General features: G+C 40.1%; 1 protein-coding gene and 1 long non-coding RNA gene across 3 annotated transcripts in view; one reads left to right on the plus strand and one right to left on the minus strand.

The window, feature by feature from the left end:
• Window positions 1-25,628, minus strand: part of LOC148347408 (uncharacterized) — an 88,276-nt gene that overhangs the window by 23,887 nt on the left and 38,761 nt on the right. Inside the window, exon 3 of the long non-coding RNA XR_015848147.1 lies at window positions 21,914-22,120. This is a non-coding gene — a long non-coding RNA (uncharacterized LOC148347408). The remainder of the gene's footprint in view (window positions 1-21,913; window positions 22,121-25,628) is intronic.
• gdf10b (growth differentiation factor 10b) lies at window positions 12,861-22,977 on the plus strand. 2 transcript variants are annotated; one of them, XM_088324215.1, is made up of 3 exons: window positions 12,861-12,950; window positions 19,690-20,501; window positions 21,939-22,977. In XM_088324215.1, the coding sequence occupies exons 2-3, from the start codon at window positions 19,710-19,712 to the stop codon at window positions 22,128-22,130; spliced, it is 984 nt and encodes a 327-aa protein (XP_088180341.1). In that variant the 5' UTR covers window positions 12,861-12,950; window positions 19,690-19,709; the 3' UTR covers window positions 22,131-22,977. The 2 variants fall into 2 exon arrangements, with proteins under 2 accessions (XP_088180341.1, XP_088180340.1); XM_088324214.1 differs by lacking the exon at window positions 12,861-12,950 and adding an exon at window positions 16,273-16,692.

Below are 25,628 nucleotides of genomic sequence, written 5' to 3' on the forward strand. Positions count from 1 at the left end.
GCCTTTTCATATGTCATTTATATATATATATATATATATATATATATATAGGGCAGCACGGCGGCGCAGTGGTTAGCACGTGTGCGGCAGTTCTAAGGTCCTGGAAACCTCCTGTGTGGGTTTAAATCCAGCTACCGGACTTCCTGTGCGGAGTTTGTATGTTCTCCCCGTGCTTGCGAGGGTTTCCTCCGCGCACTCCGGTTTCCTCCCACATTCCAAAGACATGCATTTGAGGTGGATTGGCCGGTCCAAATTGTCCCTAGGTGTGAATGAGCGAGCGAGTTGTCTGTCCCTGTGTGCCCTGCGATTGGCTGGCAACCAGTTCAGGGTGTCCCCTGCTTAATGCCCGATGATTGCTGGGATGGGATCCAGCACCCCCGCAACCCTACTGCGGATAAACGGTGCAGCTAATGAGATGAGATGAGTATATATATATATATATATCTATATATACATATATCTCATCAGCTGCACCGCTTATCCTCAGTAGGGTCGCGGGGGTGCTGGAGCCCATCCCAGCAATCATCGGGCAGTGGGCAGGGGACACATACGAGCAAGGTACCGGACAGGACAGGACAGACGGGATCGATACCGGATACAGGGTGCACGAGCAAGATACCGGACAGGACGGGACAGACGGGATCGATACCGGATAAAAAAACAGGATATGAGACAGGACAGTACTGATGGGATCAATACCAGATATAGGATGCACGAGCGAGATACCGGACAGGACGGGATCGATACCGGATACTGGACACACAAGCAGGATATCGGACAGGACAGGACGGACGGGATCGTTACCGGACACTGGATGCACGAGCAGGATACCGGACAGAGTAAAATTGCATGCCTTGCAAGTGCAGAGGTTCGTTGACAGACTGACCAGGAGTAAATGAGAGCACTGAGTTTAAATAGGAAGGGAGCCAATCAGGCAACGAGCAGCAGCTGGCGCTAAACGAGCGGGCACAGGTGAGGGCAATGGGCAATTGTGAAACCTTCCCCATCTCAAAACATTTCTCCTCCTGATATATGCAATTCAAGTAGGTAACCATTTTTACTTCAAAATGGTGAATTTCTTCTAAAGATGAGAGATTTTTACGCCGGATTTTTCAACTAGAATTTCTAAAAAATGTACCACATTGATAACTCAAACAATAGCAGACAGGCACATAAAAGATGTCATTCGTCATCGAGCGAATATCGTTTTCTTTTGTCCAGAGAGACCAGACAAAATGGATAATGGCACTAAAAAAACTAAACCAGAAAAATATGACCCATAGCTAAAACCCTTGCAACAAAAGTGAGCACACCCCTAAGTGAAGGTATACACATATGCAGCTTTTTCCCCAAAATGAATTCCTTTAAACAAATAAAGCCTTCTGTCCACAATACTGCACGTCAAAATCAGCTAGTGCGGCATTTTCCCACTGAAGTAAGACCATTCCCCCCCATTTCAGTCTCCTTCTTGTCATTCCTGCTTTTTAACCTGCAAACACCCCGTGACTTGTCAGTTCAAAGCACACGGCGGGGTCAGAGAAGGAGTGCGTCACTCCGACTAGTTGTCAACCAAATGATGACAAATTGGCCGCCTCTCAATCAAATCCAGACCGCCGTAGACCCTTACGAGCCCACAAACTTCCTGTAAAAGACGGATGGTACTCAGGTGAAAGACACAAAACTTACTCATTGAAAACTGACTTCTATTCTTGTGGCTTTTATTATTATTCTTCGCACTCGGTCACAAAGTCGTTAGACGCACCGTAGGGGAGCTCGAAGGCGTTAAAGCCGAACTTTAGAAACTGAAGCCCGACATAAAAATGTGAACAATGGAACCCTGAAGCATTCTTTTCTTGACCGCAAACTTGCTAATTGACCTTGATTTTTTTTTTTTAAACAGACGTCTTTTGTCTCAGGGGGGCTCTGTTTTCTTGGCTCCACGTCTCGTTATTTTTCCACGCGTAAAAGTTTCATGATGAAATAAAGCAGGCGGTTCGCTAAAACATTGGCTGCTGTCAGTCAAAAAGCAGCTCTGCAAGGATAGAAGCATCTAACATTGACACAGTCCGGTTGAAGACTTCTGCAGATTGAAAACAGAGGGGTAGAAAGGTAAAAATAACTCCATCAAACACAATCCGCCATAGTTTAAGTTCATGCCAGTTGTTTATGTCATCTGGTGTTGTAAAAAGGGATTTTGTTGTTTTCTAATCGATTGAACTACCATATTAATTAGAGCGCCGTATCGGACAGATCAAGACCTTTAACATGAGGTAAGTGTTGACATGGCTTGTAAAACAGATCCGTTTTATAGTGGTGTGTAAAGTATGGTTTAGGAGCCATTCTAGGCCACTCATCCACAGTAATGTGACCCATAGTATGCATCTAATATAATAAAACATGAAATGAAATGAAATGAAATGATCTGCATTTATATACCGCTTTTCAAGTCAATGACTTCCCAAAGCGCTTTACAGTGTGCTTCACATTTCCCAATAGCGGCCGTGATCTGTGCAGCCATGTAAGGCGCCAACCTGCTTATTGGGGGTATTGGGGTTTCAGTGTCTTACCCAAGGACACTTCGACATGTAACACGGACAAGCCGGGATTCGAACTGGGATCCCTTAATCCTAAAACGATCGCTCTACCTCCTGAGCTACTGCCGCCCCAAACATTCAACATATTAAATGTTCTCAATTGGCTTTGGAACTCAACTCAATCTCATTGGCGTAGCACATTGAGATACACATATTTTGTAAAAGAAAAAAAATAATAATGACAATTTTTAATTCATGTATACACTTGCTTGTTAGACTGATATAGTTTACTTAAAAACGTAAAAAAAATAAAAATAAAATAAAAATTCTGTGAAATGCACTCAAAGGAAGATAAATGAACCCTTTCCTTTATAATTACATAACATTCGATTAGTATGGACTAAATCTTAAAAATAAATATAAATTCATACACCACAAATGAAGCAATTGAATAAAAAAATCAATCTCTCCAAACAAAACAAGAAGAAAAAAACAAGAGAATGGCAGATTTTAAGTACTGTTATTTTGGATAAAATGAGAAAGATAATCATTAAAATGATTTTATATGATCAATTTTCTCATTTAAGCTAATAAAAACACTTCATACTTCAAAATTGAATACAAAAACAAAACAGAAAACAACTGTTGGAACTCAGTTGTGCATTGTCAACGCATACTTAGAGACTAATTGTGATTAAGGGCTATACAAATAAAAATGACTTGACTTGACTTGACTATACAGAAAATCTCTAACTTTCAACTTTTTTAAGAACACCTCAAACAATGCACTCCTCACCTTAAAAATGAGCAAAAGTTTAAGTCTGTGGGGCAAGATTTTCTTTTCTTTGCAGTGTGCTTTATCACTGCATGTTGCATTAAGGAAAGATGTGGGAATAATTAATCTCATTCAGTGCCATAACACATAAAGACATTTTAGAAAGAATTGTCCCTAAGTGTCAATATGTAAAAATAATTGCTTGTTTTTTTAAGAACTGTTCTAGAGGCGTCGGCGCTCCTGATCAGTAACTATCAAGCCTCAGGAATAATCTCAGCACGATAAATCGCTACTAGATGGCAGGAATGGCTTTGAGCACATCATTGTCCACACATCGGGTTGCCCCCACTTCCTCGTGTTGCTTTGCTTCCTTTATGCAGCGATTGAGAGTGGGTGGGCGCCCCCATATGATCACGTCACCGGAAACACATAAAGCGCTGGAAAGTTCTAGCAAAGTCCATGTGTCTTATGCATAAGTATTCTTGCAATAAAATGTTATTTTGCAAGTGGTGCCCTTGTGTTGTAAAGCATTTTTTAGATTTTGGAGGTATCAGAAATACAAAAAAGCACCAAAGTTAAGTTCTGCTTGAAATGCACCCTTTCACAAAAATAAGTTTTTCTCAGAAACAAGTATTTTGCGAGAAACCTGGCAGTGTTCAACTGTTGTTTACTAAACAATGGTCAAAGCTAGAAACATCCATTTTTTTCCAATGAATGATGAGGGTTTCAAGTCTTCTTTGGATATGTCGATGTCTTTATAGATACAGAACTAAATTTTCTGTAGGCCTTCAAAAATGGGTGAAAATGGCAAAAATTGGCTGGCACTCGCACTTCTCATGGGAGAGAAACGTCTGTCATTGAATGAGTTAAATATAAAAGGGTTCAAGATTCTTTGTTTTCAATTGATGTATGACCTTTTTCAAAATGAACTTTGGCAATTGTTAATCGGCAGTAAATTGAAGAATTCACATGATAAAATTATGTCATACCAGGTTAATAAAAATAAAATAAACTCCCAAACATATGGCAGAAAATCAGTGGTTATCGTTACACCGAGAATGTCTTGCTCCGACTTCAAAAACAGAGATTTGCGATCTTCATAAAGTGTCTGCCGTTGTTTGAAAACAGCCGATTATTCCCTTTCCCGTTTGGCCCCGGTTACAAACTCCCGGGGCGACTCTTTAACTCTTCACCTTATTGCTCATGTGACTCACTTTCCCCCTCGCTTGCGTTTGATGCGTTGCACACTTTATCCGACGCTTCCTGGCCAAAACGTTGGCCCCATCTGGATAAAGATCTGCCCTACAGCGCAGAGTCCTCTTAGGCTGAAAAATGGCGAGCAGAGGGAGCAAGGCACCTAGCTTGAGTGGCACGTTTCTCACTTAGAAACGACGTCCGCCACATGAAGCTGTGTAACCGGAGCCGCAGCTGATGTGATAGCATTTATTGTTACAACGCTTGTGATTTGAAAGGAGAAATAATTAAGAGGTTGGAAAAAAAAGCACTAATGAGAAACACGTTGGAGTCATATGAGAAACAAATGTGATGCTTTTTAAGGAGTCGGGCTTGACAATAACACTTTTGGCACTGACAACATGTAAATTCTTAACCCATTGGCACGACAATTTGTTCATTTTGAAAATAATTTATTTTCATTTTTTGGAAATGCACTATATTTTCAAGATGCTTCTCTCTTAAAATAATATACGAAATATTCAGTATACTAGGTTTTACTGTATTATTATTATACAATACATTTTTACTGTAATTTCTAAAAAAAATAATTTGTCACAGTTGCAATGGCGCTCAATTGGCCCAGCCTGTGTGGCGCCAGCTGCAGCTCATTGACGGATTGGCTTCACTCCTACTTAAGCTCAGTGCTCTCACTCACCCTTTGTCAGTCTGTCAACGAACCTCTGCCCCGCAAGACGTGGGTTTCTTTGCCTGTGTTCCCTGTCTGGTATCGTTCCCGTCTAGTTTGTCCTGTTAAATTTCGATATCATGTTTTGATATCAATCCTGTCTGTCCTGCCCTGTACGGTATCGACCCCATCTGTACGATATCTGCTCGGGCAACTAGTATCGATCTCGTCGGCATCTGGCTTCCTGTCATTCCATGCCAGACTGTTGCCTAACATGCATGACTGCCCCATTTCCCGTAAAATAAAAGGCTTGGGTGAGAAACGTCACACATTTGGGGCGGCAGTAGCTCATGAGGTAGAGCGCTCGTCTTGGGATCAAGGGATCCCAGTTCGAATCCCGGCTCGTCCGTGTTACATGTCGAAGTGTCCTTGGGTAAGACACTGAACCCCTAATACCCCCAATAAGCAGGTTAGCGCCTTACATGGCTGCAAGGCCGCTATTGGGAAATGTGGAGCACATTGTAAAGCGCTTTGGGAAGTCATTGACTTGAAAAGCACTATATAAATGCAGATCATTTCATCATTTCATTTTCATTTCATTCTCCTCCCGTTCCGGTTCATGACATAATTAGTGAAATAAATTTTACTAAGAAGAAATTTCTTGTAAAATATTCATCCAGCCTTTATCTGCACCGCTTATCTGCAGAAAGGTCGCAGGGGTCCTGGAGCCTATCCCAGCAATCTTGGGCAGGGGACACCCTGAGCCGGTTTCCAGCCGGTCAAAGGGCACATAGAGACATACAACTCACTTGCTCACTCACACCTAGGGACAATTTGGACGGGACAATTAACATGACATGCATGTTTTTGGGAATGTGGGAGGAAACCCACGGGGAGAACATACAAACTCCACACGGAGCCTCTAAAATAGAATCTAGGATAATGTATTATTCTAAGAAGACATTTCTACAAATATATATACGTTTTCTAAAATAAAAAGATTCTAGTATATTTTACTATAAACATTCTTCTTGTAAAGTGTACTTATTTTTTAAATGCTAGTAGAAAATATTTTTCTTCAAATATATTTTCTCATGTAAAACAAAAAAAATTGCTTTTTTTTTTTCACATGTTTCCGTAGCAACAACATACTTCCAAACTCACTTTAGGAGCGAAAATGAACTACTATTAAAGAAGGTACTTCGAAAATCACCCCGGTAACAGCAATTACAAGCCACAACACTGTCAATACAGACATACAATTTCTTTCTTTACACAAATTGATGCCATAATCAACTTCATGTTTGGAAACCATTGAAGTGGCTTCAGTTTTAATACTTAAGCAGTTAATGGCGAGGGCAGTTACAGCTTTAATCAACTCATATGGTTTCGTTTGGCGTCACATAAGAGGAAATTAAATTTATTTCAAACTCCATCTTGCCTCGATCTGATCATGAGCAACAGATTGAAGTATCGGCACCTTAACCGATTCAATTTGGATTTATTCGTCACAAGAGGTTCTCATTTAACGGTGGCTCGTGTTTTGGAACACTTGGCAAAGTCGTTTTTTTAGTATCCATTTTGACTCCCAATTCAGCACTGACTTCATCGTATGAAGTTGACTTAGAGCTAATCGTGAAACGACACGTTAAGCTACCGAGATGCAACGTATCGAATTTCTCGATACCCGGGAGTCACTCGGTGACACTTTACCGCTGCCGTTCCGCTTGACATTTTACAATCACATTGAGCTACATCTGGAGTATTTGATACTCCTGGGTTCAACGCTGGTTCATGCGGTCCTTTCCAGAAACTTGAGAATAAGCGGGACAATTATTACAAGAAATAATTGAGGAGGAACTTTAAATAAGCCTGCGTTTAACACAGTGAGTGCATGTGTAGTAATGGTGACAATTCGGTAACTGAAATTTTAAGTGCACCCCTTTGGATGCAGCAACCCAGCCTTACCATGTTTTTACTTGACTTTTTCGGCCACCCCTTAAGGCATCTTCCCTCCTATACTAAATCGACAAGGAAATTATTTTTCAGGGGCCAAAAACGTATAAAATTCCATATGAAACTGCGATATTCGTTCGATGACGAATGACGTCTCTTAGGTGCCTGTTTGCTATTGGTTGACGTCAAATAAAATGCTGGTTTGTTATTGATTTGCGTGACGGCATCATGAAAATTCCCATATGCTAAAGGCTAAACAATTTAGACAATGCCCTTCTCTAAATTGTTTTTCATGGCCAAATTCAAGCACTTTTTAAAGACTTTCCAAGCCAATTTTCTAATTTATTTGGGACCATTATAAGAAAATCCGGCGTGAATCATGTATTTTGCGGAGCCACAAATATAAGTGCGATTTACATTTGATTTTTGTTTAATATTACGTGTGCATTCATCAAGACATATGATTTTTAGATCTTGAGTAATTCACGAATATATTTTGTTTTTGAGATTAGCGTCTCCCCGTATTCAGCGTTGGGTAGAACATTTTCAGTTGCAGGAAGTTCTTCCCATTAGAATATACCACTTGGAAACGCTGTCCTCATTTTTCTGTCCCCAACTGATTCATAATCCTTGCACTAATCTATATTTCATAGTTCCCTGTTTTGTCAGAACCAAAACAGGAGGAGGACCCAGATGGGTAACATTTCTCACACAAGCTTTATTTTACAGGAATGGGGCAGTCATGCAAATTAACACAAACGCCAGTGATTCGGTAATCGATGGGCGGAAGAAGTGGCAGAAGTTCGGCGTGGAACAACAGGAAGCCATAGGCCGACGAGATCGATACCAGATACACGAGCAGATACCGGACAGACGGTATAGATACCGGACAGGACGGGACAGACAGGATCGGTACCAGATACACAAGCAAATACTGAACAGAGCAAGGTATCAGACAGGACGAGACAGACGGGATCGATACCAGACACTAGAGACTGGAGTCCGATATCAAACAGGATGAGGTAGACGGGAACGATACCCGATACTGGAGATTGTAGCAAGGTATCAGACCGGACGCGACAGACAGGATCGATACCAGATACTGGAGACTGGAGTACGATATCAAACAGGACAAGATAGGCGGGATCGATACCGGACAGGATAGAGAAGCAGGAAACCGGACAGAGTCAAAAGACACGTCTTGCAGGTGCAGAGTTTAGTTGACGGACTGACAAAGGGTGAGTGAGAGCACTGAGCTTAAATAGGAGGGAATTGAATCAGTCAATGAGCCGCAGCTGGCGCCCAACGGGCGAGGCTAATTGGGGGCAATGACCAACCGTGACATGTTTAGGTGTAGCATGCACCTGTCTTCTTGGGCCCAACCCATCAGGGTCGAGTACGCTTTATAGGACAATGCTGTACAAACTAACGCATTAGAAGAAATGCAATGACAAGGCGAAGCCACCATAGAGCAGTGTCAGCGTCCTTTTTAAGCAGACTTGTTGAAAAACATGGCAACAATTTTAATCATTTACAAGTGCATCACATAAAATTCAAGCACTTTTCAATTTTTAAAAACGTAACGTAACATCTGACTGATAATTCTCGTGCATCCTTAGAATTGTTTTTTTTTTATTTATAATGTTATTTTCGTAAGGTGAATTGATTTTCTCCTTTTATTCTTCTTCCTTTGGTTTTTAATTGGGTTGTAATCTTATTCTATTACAAAAAGCAAAAAAGCACGCACCGAAGATCTTTACATTTTCATTATTTTAGCTCTTTTACCATAGGTAAGTACAATTTGTGTTTGAATAATGTTACGTTCAGACCTATGTAGGTTTCAGATCAGGGGGATGATGTCATAATAGTCTGTAAAATTTAATAGTCTGTAGTCTGTACAGCCCTTTGAGACTTCTTGTGATTAAGGGCTATACAAATAAATATGACTTTACTTAAAACCAAAGCATTTTCGAGGGTTACAAGCACCCATACGAACCCTGTTGATTTAGTTCAGAAGTTCGTGTGCTTTGCGACATAGCGAGTCGGCGGTATAATACTTTATTTTTTTGCACAAAATTTAATTTATGTGGGTGCCAAGGCTTGCATTGATGCTAAAGGGAGAAGCAAAAACATGATTATGAAGCTTGCGATAATCAACAAATCCGAAAAAGGCGTTCAAATTGCTACCATTGCTAAGTTGCATGACTGTAACAATCAAAAATATTTTAGAAGGTAAGAAGGCGAAGAAAATCTTCTAAATGCATGACAATACTCACAACTGAATGTTTGAAAATCAGTTTTGATTTAAATTCGATAACATCCCCCTCCAAATCTGCATCTACCTGCTACTCCATTGGACCATCTCAAGTAAAGGTAAATAAAATGTATTTTTTATTTTTGTATGGTTTGTTATTCTGGGTTCCTAATCCTATGGCCTGAACAGGGAGAGAAAATGTCTCGATACCTGGTTACATATTACAGTATATATTGTATCTTTAAAAAGTCACTTCTCCATTTTGCTCAGTTTAACATATTTCATATGTTCACTTTCATTGTCTTTTTTGGACTGGTTTTATTACCTCCTGCAGGACTGGAGTGGGATTGCAACATAAACTCTGCTAAAAACGAAGAAATAAATATGTTTAGCCTAGGTGGAGGTTTTCTCGATTCCCCTAAGTTTGATTATCTATAGCTAAATGTATACATTTTTGTTAACCGGTTCTGGGTGTCCCCTGCCCTCTGCCCGGTGATAGCTGGGATGGGATCCAGCACGCCCACGACCCTACTGAGGATGAGTGGTGCAGATAATGGATGGATGGATGAATCTCATTGTTACATCAATTTAGGTAACAGTTTTGTCTGTGATACATACAACTGTGTGACTTGGCAAACATCATATAAAAGGATGTCATGCCCTGTACATATCCAGCAGAACAGCATGAATGGTCATTCAGCCTCAGCCAACAGTATGAAAACAAATCAAAGGGGAGGAAAAAGAGGAGTGAGGGGGCCATGAAGAATCAGTTCCCGGGCCAAAAGTAACATGGTGCGCTGGCGATTCGGGGCCTGATGAAAAAAAAAACTGAAAAAATCTGTCAATGGGGGTATTTTTGTCTTTGGGTGTGTGTTGGAAAAAAGGTCCTCTATCTCTTTAGAGGCGGCTCATCTGTGATGTCATTGAAGAGAAACGTCGGAAAAATGTCATCATGTATATTGGGATTTGATCCTTATTTTAGTGATTTAGATAGGCAAGTGTGCCGATTCTAATAGTTCAGGTATCACTTAAAAGATGGAATTTTGGCGTCCAACAAGGGTCAATCCTTGCACCCTTTATGTTTAGTTTCTAAAGTTACGCTTGGCTGAATTGGTGCAGCACACCATTTTTTTTTGTCGTTAATACAAATACTTAATCATACAGCAACCAAGCAATAAAAAACTAGAGGGAATTTTAAAAAAAAAACAGTCTAAAATGAGGGAAATCGTTTTTTTTAAAGTAAAATTGTCATTTTTGGCCGATAATTCTAATAATTTATTTTACTACATTTTTTCAAAATGTTACAATTTTTTATTTGTGTGACGCCACACTAAAAAGAATATATTTGTAAAATGAATATAGTTGAATAAGAGCAATTCTTGAGCAAAATAATCAATAGAAAAAAAAGATGTTTTTTAGATTAAATAGTAACAACTGATGGCTGTGCAGCTATAAAGCCCCAGTGTGTAATATTTGACCACTAGATGGCTCTAAAGCGGAAGTAAAGGAAGCCGAGAGCACAGTGTAGCAGCAAGATACCAAACAAACATAGTGGTAACTTCTAGTAGGGATACCACTATGTAGACAAAATAAAATATTCTCAATCAATGTTTTTTTTTGTTTTTCTAAATAAACATTTGTATGATAGTTCATGTATTTTTGCCTGGTGTTCAAATCAATGTAGTGTTTTTTTTACAGATTAAAAGATTTTGTGCGTTTCTGTGGTGCAGTGTTTAGTACATTTGCCTGACATGCAAAATGTCCCCGGTTGAGACTGAGCTGAAACCTACGTTGGCCCGGAGAGGGATGGGCGCCACCAGGCTGTACTTGCGCAAGACACACCACAGGAAATGGTGCCCCTACGACCCTAGTGGTTAAGGGATCCAACCAACCAACCACTGGCAGGCATGAAATATTACATAATGTCCCTTTAACCAAAGCAATAAACACCACACTTCAAACTGTGCTGAACCACCTGTAGCAATGAGGAGCTATGACAGGGTTATTTTTAATTTTGTTTCAACTGACCATTAGACATTTTCACGGTCATCTTTCTCTTCAAAGCCCTAGTAGTAGCCTGAAACATATCAGAAAAAAAGGAAAAAAACAATCATCGAAAGGAAAAATACATCCAAAACAAATTAAATACCGTAAATTCCGGACTATAAGCCGCTACTTTTTTCCCAAACCTTCAACCCTGCGGCTTATTCAGTGATGCGGCCAATTTAGGTAATTTTTCTAACAGCCGCCAGCAGCACTCAAGTACAAAAGGTAAGATTTAGACCTGTGGAATATATGCGCCGAGGAAGACTGCAACTTCTTAGCTTGCGCACAAAGTAAATTAGCGTAGACATATCCTCATCATGCAAATTGCATAAAGAAAGGCATATGACGTAGCTTTCATGCTAAAAGCAAACGAGCAGTCCGATAAAGAAGGACACAGAGTTACTGCACATAAACTTCACTTTGCAAGCATGTTTTTGAATAAGGGAGCGTGGGACGACGTCTATATGACAAAGTCTCTCTCTTATACTGGGGATGACGACTTTGATGACGTCAATTATAAGGAGGAAGATAAGGACGGTTTACTGTGGTTTCTACTAGTACGGTGTGTTTTTTTTAACAGACCCGTTTACTGTGGTGCGAGCGTATTGCCAGTAGCGTTTTGCTACCCTTCACAGGCACGGTTTGGGATGAAAGTTATAATATTATAATTAAAGCTTTGAAAACTCTCTCGGTGTACCGTCTTTCTTTGTAAATATGTGTAACCGATGTATAATATGTATTTGCACCTGTATATTTTTGTAATGTATTTATTTGAGACACTTATTCTGATATGATTTGCGAATTAAAAAAGAGGGGCGGAGCAAACGCGGGCTGACGGGAACTGGGGTAAATGTGAGTGAGACCTGTTGTCGCGGCGGACAATAGTGGATATATATTTTTCCCACCCTTACCTTTGGAAATATAGACTTTTTTCCCTTGGATTAGTTTCAACGGGCTCTGCAGGTCTGCATCAAACCTTAAGTTCCGGTATCATTTTCTATTCATCTTGCCCACTGTTGTTTTAGGACTGTGTACTTTGTATTCAGTTACAATCGCGGTTTTGTGATTGTGTTACATGATTTAATGTGGGCGCATGCGGCTTATATACAGGTGCGGCTTGTGTAAATACAAAATCGGTTTTCCTCTTAAAATGTGGTGGGTTCGGCTTATAATCAGGTGCGCTCTATAGTCCGGAATTTACGGTAATGGGAAAATAAAAGCAAATTTTGGAACTAGAACTAAAACTAATTAAAAATAAAAACATAGGAGTGAGTCACATTTGTGAAGGGAAATACGTCTTCCCAATCAAAATGTCTTTCTAAGATAAGATCAGCCATTTGTTTAAAAGATTTCCCCTGTGACCAGCTGTTTCGTTTAAAGCACAGAAGAAAGGACCTTTCATCCGTACGGGTTTCAAAGGAGCGAATAATGACCATTTTTCCCTTCTTTTTTTTTTCTCCATCAATATTTGGCAGCAGGCTGACGTGAGCTGCAGTCTTCTGGCAGCTATGACGCCATAATGAGGTGACTTTATGATCATTGACAATTTGCGCTCATTGGGTCGAATTTTCAATACCACAAATTACGAAATGGCCAGAAAACTCAAACTCTGACATATTCTCCACTTCCCGTATAAGTGGAGCCGGCCGACCATAAAGTAGGAGACTCGACGAAGACGAATGTGGCCGTGACATGTGCTCGCAGTGGTTTCAATTAACTCCAATGTGGCAGCTAATCAGTGTTGTAAAAGGTTTTTTTCCCGTTTTCGGTTTACAGGCTACAAGTAGAGTCCATGTGGAGCTGATGTAGTTCCTGAGGAAATGTAACAATGCAGTGCTTATTAGTAGAAAATATGAAACATGGGTAGTTTATGTGCCTTGTAATTGGGAGCCAATTTAAGGCAAAGGTAACTCAATGGGGGAAACGTGTTCACAAGAATTGCCCAACATTTAAGCTGCTATGCTAGGGCCCATTTAGTTCCATTTTTAATTTGTATTTAGTCTTAAACTAACAAGTCCAAATTGTGGAGTTCCTATGATTAGAGTGAAAATCAATGCGTTTTTAAATTTGCTATGGATGCCAAAACATGGAAACAGCACATTACTTTATCTAAAGATAACCATTCAACAGCAGAATTCATGATCACTATTTTGCACACACATAAAAAAAAAAATCCACGCTAAAAGAGCCAGTAACATTCGTAGTTTTTCCCACAATTAATATTGCATTGCAATCAAAACCAGGGCCACAGAGCACAGCACAGCAACAAGTTTCCAAACAAACTTGGCGACATTCGGTAAGGTTCCACTTTGTCAGAACCCGAGCAGACGGTGGACCCAGACATGTAACGTTTTCACACAAGCTTTATTTTATGGTAACGGGGCAGTCATGCACGGGGACACAAACGCCAGCGATTCGGCGATGGCTGGGCAGAAGAAGTGAGACAAAAAAGTCAGGCGCGGGAAAACAGAAAGCCAGGGCCAGATGAGATCGAAACCAGACAGGACAGACGGGATCAATACCAGATACAGGATACTGGAGAGACATACCGAACAGGACGGGACAGATGGGATCAATGCCAGATACTGGATACTGGTGCAGAATACCGGACAGGACGGGACAGATGGGATCAATACTGGATACAACAGCAAGATACCGGACAAGACGGGACAGGCGGGATCGATACCGTATACACGAGCAGGACACCAGACAGGACAGGACAGACTGGATCGATACCGGATACTGGATACTAGAGCAAGATACCGGACAGGACGGGATCGATACAGGATACACGAGCAGGATACAGGACAGGACAGACTGGATCGATACCGGATACTAGATACACGAGCAAGATACCAGACAGGACGGGACCGATACTACATACTGGATACTAGAGCAAGATACCGCACAGGACGGGACGGACGGGATCGATACCAGATACTGGATACACGAGCAAGATACTGGGCGGGGCAGGACAGGCGGGATCGAAACCGGATACTGGCTACACGAGCAAGATACTGGGCAGGGCAGGACAGGCGGGATCGAAACCGGATACTGGATACACGAGCAAGATACTGGACAGGACGGGATGGACGGGATCGATACCGGATATCGGATACCGGAGCAAGATACCGGACGGAACAGATACGATCCATACCGGATCCTGGATACATAAGCAGGATACCGGACGGAGTCAAAATACAAGTCCTGCAAGTGCAGAGGTTCGTTGACGGACTGAAAAGGAGTGAATGAGAGCACTGAGTTTAAATAAGAGGGAAGCCAATCAGGCAACGAGCAGCAGCTGGCGCCAAACGAGCGGGCCCAAGTGAGGGCAATGGGCAACCGTGACGTACATTGTATGTACTAATTATTCGACCTGTGATTTATTTTTATCAAAAGATTGGCATGATCGTTCAGGTATTTTTGCCTATTATTCAAATCAATCAATTATTCAAGTCAAGTTTTTTTACGGAATGAAAGTTTTCTTTGTGCAACTAGGAGGGACTAAATATTACACACTGTCCCATTAAAAGGTTAGTGTGGATTATTTTGTGCATCATAGTAGTGAACAAACGTAATTCATTAAAATAATGAAATTATTTTTAAATTATATGTCATCACATGAACATGCATGTTTTAAATAATAATTGGTAGAGAAACGTGCATTTACTGAACAGACATAATGGTCTGCCATCTTTCTGCTACAAGTTTCCAAAAACTTCGCAAAAGTTTTGGCAATAAAATAAGAAAAACGTTGCGGTTTGGTCACTTTGAGTTTCCATAATATATATCCTTCCTTGTGCTTTTTAGCACTCATTTTCGTTTTTTTACGCAATACAGCAACATCTAGTGGTCAAATATTACACACTGTCCATTTAAACTTCAAATTTGAACTAAGACAGTCAGACATAAAAATTATAACTTTAAAATAAAACTATCCTGCTAACACGAGTTTACACTTGCTATTTTACACCACAGAAAATGAGTTAATATGTTGACACATGTTTAGCATGGCCAAACGCAGATACAATGAGAATATATATGAGATAAGAAGACAAAGCTACTATTTTGGACTGAAAATGTATGTGTGTATTATTTGAAGTAGCTGTATTGCATAGTGTAAACCCAAAAGAGTGCTACAAAGAACTTTGGAGACTCCAAAGTGACATAAAAGCATTATTTTTCTTCTCATTTCTTTTGCCCAGCCTTTTACGGAGAAAAAAAAGGGAAAGTAAAAGAAAAAATTGACAAAAAGAAAATAAAAGAAAAATGAAAGAGAACAAAATTTTAAAAAAAATGGAAAAAAGAAAACAAGAAAAAAGAAAGAAAGAACAGGAAAAACAAAAAAAGAGAGAAAAAAGAAGGAAAAGAAAGAATAAAACAGAGAAAGGGAAGAAAAAGGAAGAAAAGAGAAAAAGAAAACAAAAACAAACAAAAATATCATAAAGAATACAAAGGAAAAAAAACTGAAAAAATAAGAAAAAGCAAAACAAAAACATTATAATAAATGAATAAATAACTAAAAAAGGGGAGGAAAGACAGGTTTGTGTGTACCAGTGGCAGCAAGATGGCCGACAATGTCAGCTTTCCAATCAAAACATGGGTCCTGAAGTCAGACCAGTTGAGAACTTCTGCTTAAGTCCTTACTTGATTTCCTCTTAACTCAATTTTTGAATGGAAGAGCAAACTCTAATTTCTGACCCTGTAATTTCCTATTTAATCCGCCTTCTTTTTTTAATGCCCAATGACCACAAACCATCACAAAATCACGACCCACCCTAGTGGGAAGACCAGCTGCGTGCATGTGCGTGGGCGTGACGTTCTATTTATGCGTGGGTACCCACCAGGAGAGCATGACTTGGGTGCAGTTAAAGGAGTCGGACTGTCACCTCCCAACGCTCCACGCACGTGTCTCGCCTCCCACTCCAGAACAGCCGCGCGCAGTGAAGCGTCCAAAGTGGATTACCAGGATAAAACCCAGGTCGAGTGCGAGAGGATACCCTCCTTAATTCTCCTCTTCTCAATTCCACGGAGTATTTGAACGCATGCGCTAACATGGCGACGTGGTTGACGTGCGCGCTGCGTCTATTGGTGATTCTGAAGCCGGTTTTGGGTCAACTGGCGTCGGAGCGGCGCGTCTTTACGCATCCGAGTTCCGGACGGGACGCACTGACCAGTAGCATGATGAAAGTCTACGAGAGCTACGGCGAAAATCCGCGCAACCATAAACTGGGGAACACCGTGAGGAGCTTCGCGGCGGTTCCGAGTGAGTCTTGTGAGCGCATACTTAACGGAAAGATTACATTAATTATCGATATTTTTACTCAGTAATATGCAGAGGAGCATTTTTTTATGAAAGAACGTTGAATAGATAAACGTACCATTGTAATATGCAATCTTTACTTAAATTTGACTTTTTGGAACCATTATAATATACAAAAAAAGGTTTAATTAAATGTGATTTTTTTTCCCCACATTTTACAGATTTTTCGAAGTAAAAATTACAGTGGTAGCCAATGCTACAGGAGATTGAAGTTTTTCATGTAAAATTTAAAAAATGCATGGCTTCATTTTGAACGTCAGCACTTTTTGCATAAATTCTAGCTCCCTTGTGTTATTTAGTCTTTTCTATGTATTGGTAAACAAAATACATTGCATGGAGACATGCACAAAAGTTAAATGTGGGGTACGTGGTTATAGGTGTCCTCAAGAAGCTGAAAGTAAAAAAAAAACTCTGTTAAGTATGTGTTAACAATGCCCAACTGAGTTTAAAGAGCCCTTATGCTCACAGTGCCTATACACTTACTTTTATCAGAGCTGCTTGGTGCGACCAGGGGTGTTACCAGGTGGTGGGTAGGGGTTGGTAGTGCCCACTCATGGACATGCTCTGCCCATCCAAAGAAAAGTGGATGTAGTACTGACTGCAGCCTGGGCAGCGCATATGCTATATCATTCATATTGAGTAGCGTGGGCTCTCCTAGCCCGTGCAGCAAACAATGTGTGTGTGTCAGTCCCCAGGAGGCAGCCCTTCCCAGCATATCCCTTTGTTGTAGTGATCAGAATTCCGTCTCATTTTCGATGCACGGCCGTTTTGGCTCGGCTGACTAAAACCTATACATATACATTACCAATTATTATGTAATCTTATGCACAACATGACTTAAAAATGGGCAAAATAAAGCAAAAAAAATAAAATAAAAAAATAAATAAGAAAAAATTAAAGCAAGAAAAATTGGGTAAACAGGAAGAAATAATCAAAAGACAAAAAAATATAAATGAGGGGAAGAGGGGGCAATAGAAGAAAAAAAGCAAGATATAAAAATCTATGAAAAAAAAACGACAGAAGAAAACTAAAACAAAAAAGGAAAATGGAGAAGGAAGCAAGAAAAAATAGATAAAAAGATAGGTAAACACGAAAAAAGAAAAAACAACAACACAATACAAGAAAAAAGCTGGGAAAAATGGGGGAAAAAAACAACAGTATATTACCAACAATAATGTAATATAATTCATAAACTGAATTAATATTTTTTAATCCATTATTCTACTAAATCATATTAGCATGTATTTCTTTCACAATCCAGTGAATGTTTTACTTTTTTAAACTTTAATTATTTTTATATTAAACAACTTTAAAGTCAAACAACTGTAATCCCTGTGTGACACAACATGTCAATTAAAAATATTGACTGAAGTGCATACATATAAACTAGGAAATACAAGAATAAACTATTCTTTTTTTTTTAAAAGTTAATCATGAAACACATCCCTGAATAATAAATACATGGATTAAATTTGTTAACAAAGGGGAAAAAAAAGATAAAATAACAAAAAAATGTAATCTTTAATTACTCAAAAAATGTAAAGTCAACAACAATGATTCCATGGGGAAAAAATAACTGACCAATCACAAGAGGGAAAAAAATGTCTACTGTTTTATAAAAGAAAGTATGTGGTAAGTTGTTGCTGGAAGTGTTATTACTTGTGTTTTGAGGTCGTGCATCAATGCTGTGCAAATATTTTTTTTTGGGGGGGGGATTTAATAGTTGTGCCCCCCCATGCATTAGATATGCCCCCCTGAGACACATGTCTGGTGACGCCACTGGGTACAACACACATTAGTTTCTAGGAATGGGGACTGGAGGGACATCATGCTTGTCACCACATGTTTTTATCTGTATTTGCCAGTGTAGCATGAAAATGGTGAAAGTAAGAAAAGCCCTGCTTCTAGTAGAGTTCAAATACCAACCCAAACCCCCAAAAGAGATTGAAAAAGAAGAGTACATTGAGCGCATATAAGAAATGCAGGTACTTGCATGTGCATCATGACCAAGCTGACTGAGGCTTGGCGACAAAAAGTAACAAAGTTCCATATTCAGCACCGTTTGGATTGCAAATTGATGGAGATGTATAGATGAGAATGTGAAAGGTCATTTGTCTATACGTGACCTATGATTGGCCGGCGACCTCACTCAAAGTCAGTCGGAATAGGCACCACTTAACCCCTGACCCTAAAGAGGACGAGCCTTGTAGAAAGTAAATGACCGGATGTTTTAGGAGATGCATCTGCAACCTAATGAAGTCCAGGTACTTAAGGTGACGAACTGACAAAACGTAAACATATTATTCAATGAAAGTTTGATTTAGAGCTGGTTTGATTTCACCACGTTGGCCTGTTATTGTTAACTTGTTAGTAAATTCAGGTCATTTAATGCATTGACTTTTCCAGTAGCTATAAAAGCCAAGGTGTTAGACAAGAGGCTATTATCACACCCAGACAAAGCCTATAAGCGTTCCCATATGCTGTTAGCATACCATTGCACAGATCCAGTTAAATTTTGAGCTGAGGTGGAAGCATTACCTGAAAAGTACAGTCTGAGTTGAGACTCACACAGACAATGATTGTTTTTTCAACAAACATAACTTCAATTTGAGTCAAGAGTGAATTCAATGCTAGGCATAAATTGACCCCATTGTCTATATTATTAACAGTCCTGATCAAAATTTTCTTTGGAACAGCAGAACAAAACTTGTCTTGGTCTGTGTATTTATAAAACAAACACTCGAGAGTAGATCAATCCACTACTACATTAAAACATTGAATGCTTTGGTCTGTTTCTGATAATTTTATTTTACCAAATAGTTTTAAAGCACAATTCCTCTATTGGGTTGATGTCAGTGGAGGCTGAATTGAACAGTAAACAATTTATGTATAATCCTTTTTGTACTCTTGTCGGGAACTCATTTGTTCTACATTCCCCAGGAGTTCTGCATGGGAAAGAAATGCTCCAGTTCAACATGTCCTCCATCCAGGATTCTGAAGTGGTCCTCTCGGCCTCCTTCCACTTCTTCCACAAGCGTCAGCAGCAACGGAGAGCTCGTTCGTCTGCTGCCACCCACCACCAACACCTGCGGGTCCTCTTCCGTGGATTTTCGGTAAACTCTGCCTCAGCGCCTCTGCTAGGAAATCTCACATTGAGCTCTTTTAAGAAGGGGTCATGGCAGTCCAGGGACGTTACGGCCGTGGTCAAAAAAGCCAGAGAAGATCTCATCATCATGATGGAGACAAATTTGCTTACAAGAGGAAATGAGTACCAGAGGAGCCTAAACAACCAGGAGCGCCTCTTCGAAGACAAAATGCCGTTTTTGATGATATACGCAGACGATCAAGCCATCGACGAGCCCAACAGCGTGGCCGCTTCCCTTCAGAGGTACCCGCCCACCTCTTCCTCAAGGATCCGACGAGAACTTCAGGTCCAGGTGCCATCCAATGACTTTCCTGAGGTCCATTTCAACGCCCTTAAGAACCACGAACTGTGGCAGAACACCTACTTTCCTGTCAAATCCAAAACAAAACCAGGAAGGAAGGAGAACCAGGAAGGTAAGGAGGTGCTGAACTTTGACGAAAAGACCATGAAGAAGGCCCGAAGGAGGCAATGGAGTGAGCCCCGGGTTTGCGCAAGGCGCTACCTCAAGGTAGACTTTGCCGACATAGGATGGAGCGAATGGGTTCTAGCGCCCAAGTCGTTCGACGCCTACTACTGTGCGGGTTCTTGCGGGTTCCCCATTCCAAAGGTGAGCAAAGGGAATTCATTTCAAAGAATATGAATGGTCTTCTCTAAATAAAGATGATTCTGATTTTGCTCACTCAGCAATTTGTTGTTGACTATCTACCTACACTACAAAAAAAGTTAAATATTAAAAGCATCTTTCACAGATCAAGAATATAATTTGAAAGTATTTTATTTTTTTTTTCTAATAAAATAAAAAGCAATCAACTATTTACAATATTTTCTTCTAAGACGTGAAAAAAATGGAAAAAAATGAGCGATATGGTCTACCATTAGGTACATGAAATAGTAGTTTGAAGAATAAATGTTCTTATTTTAACAGAAAAAAACAGAATATCCTACAAAAAACAAAAATAAAACCTAAATTAGCAAATGTCTCTGCCAATTGAGTAAGATTTCCTTTTTAATTAGTCATAAAGTACTAGAAAAGCATCACATTGGAGCCCCCTTGCCCCAAAAAATAAAACAAAAACAATTGGCCCCGCCCATGTGGCGCCAGCTGCGACTCGTTGACAGATTGGCTTTCCGTCTATTTACGCTCAGTGCTCTCACTCTTCCTTTGTCAGTCCGTCAACGAACATCTGCCCCGCAAAACGTGGGTTTTGAATCTGTCCTGTTTCCTGTTGATCGTTCCTGTCCAGTATTGTTCCCGTTTATTTTGTCCTGTTTAATATCGGTTTCCAGTTTCGTTCACGTCTAGTTTGGCCTGTTTAATTTTTATATCCTGTTTTGATATCAATCCTGTCCGTCCCGTCCTGTATCGACCCCATCTGTCCGATATTTGCTCGGGCAATTGGTATCGATCTCGTTGGCCTCTGGCTTCCTGTCATTCCATGGCAGACTGCTGCCTAACGTGCACGTCTCCCCATTTCCCGTAAAATCAAAAGCTTGTGTGAGAAACGTCACGCATTTGGGTCCTGATCCTGTTCTGGTTCTTGGCAGTTTCTTAAGACTCACTGTATGTTTTGTTCTAAAAATTGCCAAGTATTTTCTGTCAAAAACAAAACTGATCATCAGTGATATCTTTTATTCTCTGAAGAATAAATAGTTCAATAATACAATAGTTTGAGACTTTTAAAAAAATATTCATTAATTTAGTTTTTCCTTTACTTTGATGTTTCATTCACTTATTCTTATCTATTTATTTTGATATCTTAAATTTCATACTTATGTAACAAACATGATTTATTTGAATAAGTGACAGCAATGTTCGTTTTCATTGTTTATGCATTTGTTATAACATTTGTTGAGTGCAATGTAGAATTAAAGTCCATAATAATATTTTATAATAGAGTAAACTACAGCTCCTAAATCGTTTCAATTGGGTTAAAGAAAGAATAAAGAATTGAGTGTGCTCAGTATAGGTAGACCCAAGAATACAATTGTGAAATTTTCAACATTGCTTGTCATGCTCACCAACTCTTCCTTCTTGTTTCCCAAGGTGGTGCGCCCCTCCAACCACGCCACTATCCAGAGCATCGTCCGAGCAGTGGGAATCGTGCCAGGGGTTCCAGAACCGTGCTGTGTGCCAGAAAAGATGAGTCCCCTTACGGTGCTCTTTCTGGACCCGGACAGGAATTTGGTGCTTAAGGTTTATCCAGGAATGTCTGTGGATACCTGCACCTGCCGATAGAAAGGACGGCTCCAAGTTGAAGTGGTGGTCAGACACAGCTGTTACTCTTTTTTAGTCTACCAGATTTATTTTTATTTTTCCGATGCCACCTTGAGATTCTCTTATCAGTGAACCCCGGACAGCTTCAATGAATGTATGACTCCAAGGACAATTCAATACACATAATAATCATAGCAAGAGAAGTAATGAATACATACTTAAAAGTGTAATACGTACTTTACTTTAAAATCTCATATAGCTGCGAGAAAATGTTCACTTTCTAAATCTTGTATGTGTTTTCGTAGTACAGTTGTTATCACATTTTCCTAACACGCAGTCCCTGGTTTGAGACTGGGTGGACATTTTTGTTGGCCTGGTGTGGGGAGAGGGAAACCACCAGGCTGTACTTGCCCAAGATACACCACACGAAATGGTGCCCCTACGACCCTAGGGGTTTGGGGATCCACCAACCAATCATATCTTGTACATAATAAATCCATTTTTATATTTACAGAAAAGTGGACCCAGTCTGTTAAGTTGCAATAGAAAGATGTTGTGTTGCTGCCCCCTGCTGTTTATTTTTGTAACAGGCAAAGGCGCTCGTTCAGGAAAGAACTTGTTATGCCCAATATAATGTGTACAGTTTGATGTACAGTACAGTATATAGTATTAAAATGTTTACATTACCAATCCTTTTATATTTTTATATATTTTGATATATTAATACATTTACAATATGTGGCAGGTTAATAAGTCAGTTCCTGCTAAATTTAAATGTATGTAGCCACTTTAATAGGTGGCAGTTATGTATTTTGTTATATGTACATTTTTGCATTTATCCACCAAAAATAAATGCATGATGACAGTATTTTGTCCAATATGTATCTTTACCCACTAATGGCTTTCACAACCATTTCTCTACTGACAATTAGACTGTATTTTTAGGGTTCATACTCTTTTTTTCATCCAAAATCAAGCACTTAAAAAAAGAAATTCAAAGCCAGTTTTCCAAATTCTCCAGTACAGTTAAAATAATAATCTGGTGTGAATCACGTATTTTGCACAGCCACAGATATAAATGTGATTTACATATGATATTCTTAATCTAGCGTGTGCAATTATCAGGACACATGATTTTTAAATCTTGAATGAATTTTGTTTTTGAGATAAATCTCTCCCAGTATAGATGCTGGGTAAAAATCTTAATAAAATGTACCTTACATATTGAGTTCCAGGAAGAGCTTCTGATTACAATTGACCACCGGGAAATGCTACCTTAATTTTTTGCATGGTCCATAATAAAAAATGTATTACTCATACTAGTTTCATAGTGCCTTGTTTAGGTGTAGCATGCACCTACCCTTTTGTGCAGGACCCAAAGGGGGCGATGGCGCTTTAAAGGACAAAGCTGTTCAAACTAATGCCAACTGCAGTTAATCATGAGGGAAAAAGAAATGCAATGGCAAAAATAAGTCACCAGAGAGCAGTGTGAGTGAAACATGGCAATAATTTCAAGCATCGATAAGCCCATCATCCAAAATTCAAGAACTTTTCAAACCTTGATCACACAACATCAAAATTCCAGAATTTTCAAGAATTTCAAGCACCTGTACGAACCCTGTATTTTATGCAGGTATTTTTCCGTACAAGCCAAAAAGCTTGCATTATCCTGCTGTGTTTATTTTCTCTTGTGCATGCCCCCATTATTTCCCGATTAGCTCATTAACCATCGCTTCATGACTCCAGTGGGAACGTTGGAAAAGTATGAATGGGCCACACTGGAGGCCATTTGACAAAAATGCAAACAAAAAATGCTGCAGGGGTTCGTGGTTTGAATGAAAGGAATCTCAAGATAGGCTAGTCTTGGGCCAACGGCCCCAGTGACATTGGCTCGGGTTCTGGGTGCAAAGCCCCCCCTGACACTGGAACCCACTGTCCAGTTTTCTTTACAACACTTAATTTTTTGGGGGCTGGCGACAAACTAAAAATAGTGTGACATGTTCTCATGTCAATCAACAGTGTTTAAGATATCATGATTAGTCACAAGGAACTATTCAATTCCATTTCTTTGGACCAATACCAGTTTGAACGCTACGAATACTCACGTAAAGTCACATCAACTTTAGTACATTTCAACCACAAAGTTAGATTTTTTTTTCATTTACATTGTACTAATAAACTCAATTCAACAAACAAACTCAATTTTTTCCTTCCAAAATTGTAATATATAGTTGTCAAAAAAAAGACTCAAGGCAGAACTTTTAACTAGAAAAACAAACAAAAAAAGAACTCCTAGATTCACTTTGACATAGTATCAAACTAACACTAGATGGTACTAACATAATGCTGGTATTACATTTGCTTGAACGTAAATTAAGATGAATGTAAGTTTTGAACCGTTACTTGTCAAAGGCAAAATAAAAGGTGCTTAACGGAATATGGAACTTTTTTTATTCATAGACGCCATCTTCTAGCTTTTTCATGATTAGTCATTGCCCTCACCTGTGCTCGCTCGTCTGGGGCCAGCTGCTGCTCGTTGCCTGATTGGTTCCCTTCCTATTTAAACTCAGTACTTCATTCACTCCATGTCAGTCCGTCAGCGAACCTCCGCATATGCATGGCAAGCATTATTTGACTCTGGCTCCTGTCTGTCCCGTCCTTACCTGTATCCTACTCGTCTGTCCCTGACTTCCCAATCGTCTCCGGCTACTTGACCCGTTTTTGCCCACCGACCACGCTCCGATATCCCGTTCCGGCTACTTGACCTGTTTTTGCCCATCGACCACACTCTCATTTCCCGCTCCGGCTACTTGACCCGTTATTGCACATCGACCACGCTCCGAGAGCCCATCTTGGCAACTCCACTCGTTTACGCATACCGACCGCGCTCGAACGTTACCTCCTTGCTCCTCCTGCCCAGCAGGCACCGGATCGCTGTTGTTTGTTGCCCCGCACCTAACTTCGATTCTCCGATGAAGCTTTGTGTGAAACGTTACGCGTTTGGGTCTAACATCTGTTCTGGCTCTGAAAACTTTGTGTCATCATTGCAGCCTCTGTCAAGCTCCTTGTGTTGCACGTCCAAGTACATGCATCTATTCGATACGGTCGAAGAAACCTGTTTTTTTTTCATCTTTTTGGGGTTTGGATTGGCGTTTGGACTGCATCCGAAAGGGCCTTTTTTTAAGTTTCCCTATTTTCATGCTACACTAACAAAAAACTGACGGACGTATTTCACTCACCAAGCCTCCGTTTCCTTCTACCTTATGTGTTCAGCTTTGATAAAAGCAAATAGGCAAACTCATCTCATCTCATCTCATCAGCCGTACCGCATATCCTCATTAGGGTCGCGGGGGGCTGGAGCCCATCCCAGCCATCTCCGGGCAGTGGGCAGGGGACACCCTGAACTGGTTGCCAGCCAATCGCAGGGCACACAGGGACAGACAACTCATTCGCTCATTCACACCTAGGGACAATTTGGACCAGCCAATTCACCTGAAATGCACGTTTTTGGAACGTGGG

The sequence above is a fragment of the Urocampus carinirostris genome, chromosome 19 (genome assembly GCF_059441175.1).
Source record: "Urocampus carinirostris isolate Australia breed hairy pipefish chromosome 19, RoL_Ucar_1.0, whole genome shotgun sequence".
In the NCBI taxonomy this organism is placed as follows: Eukaryota; Metazoa; Chordata; class Actinopteri; order Syngnathiformes; family Syngnathidae; genus Urocampus; species Urocampus carinirostris.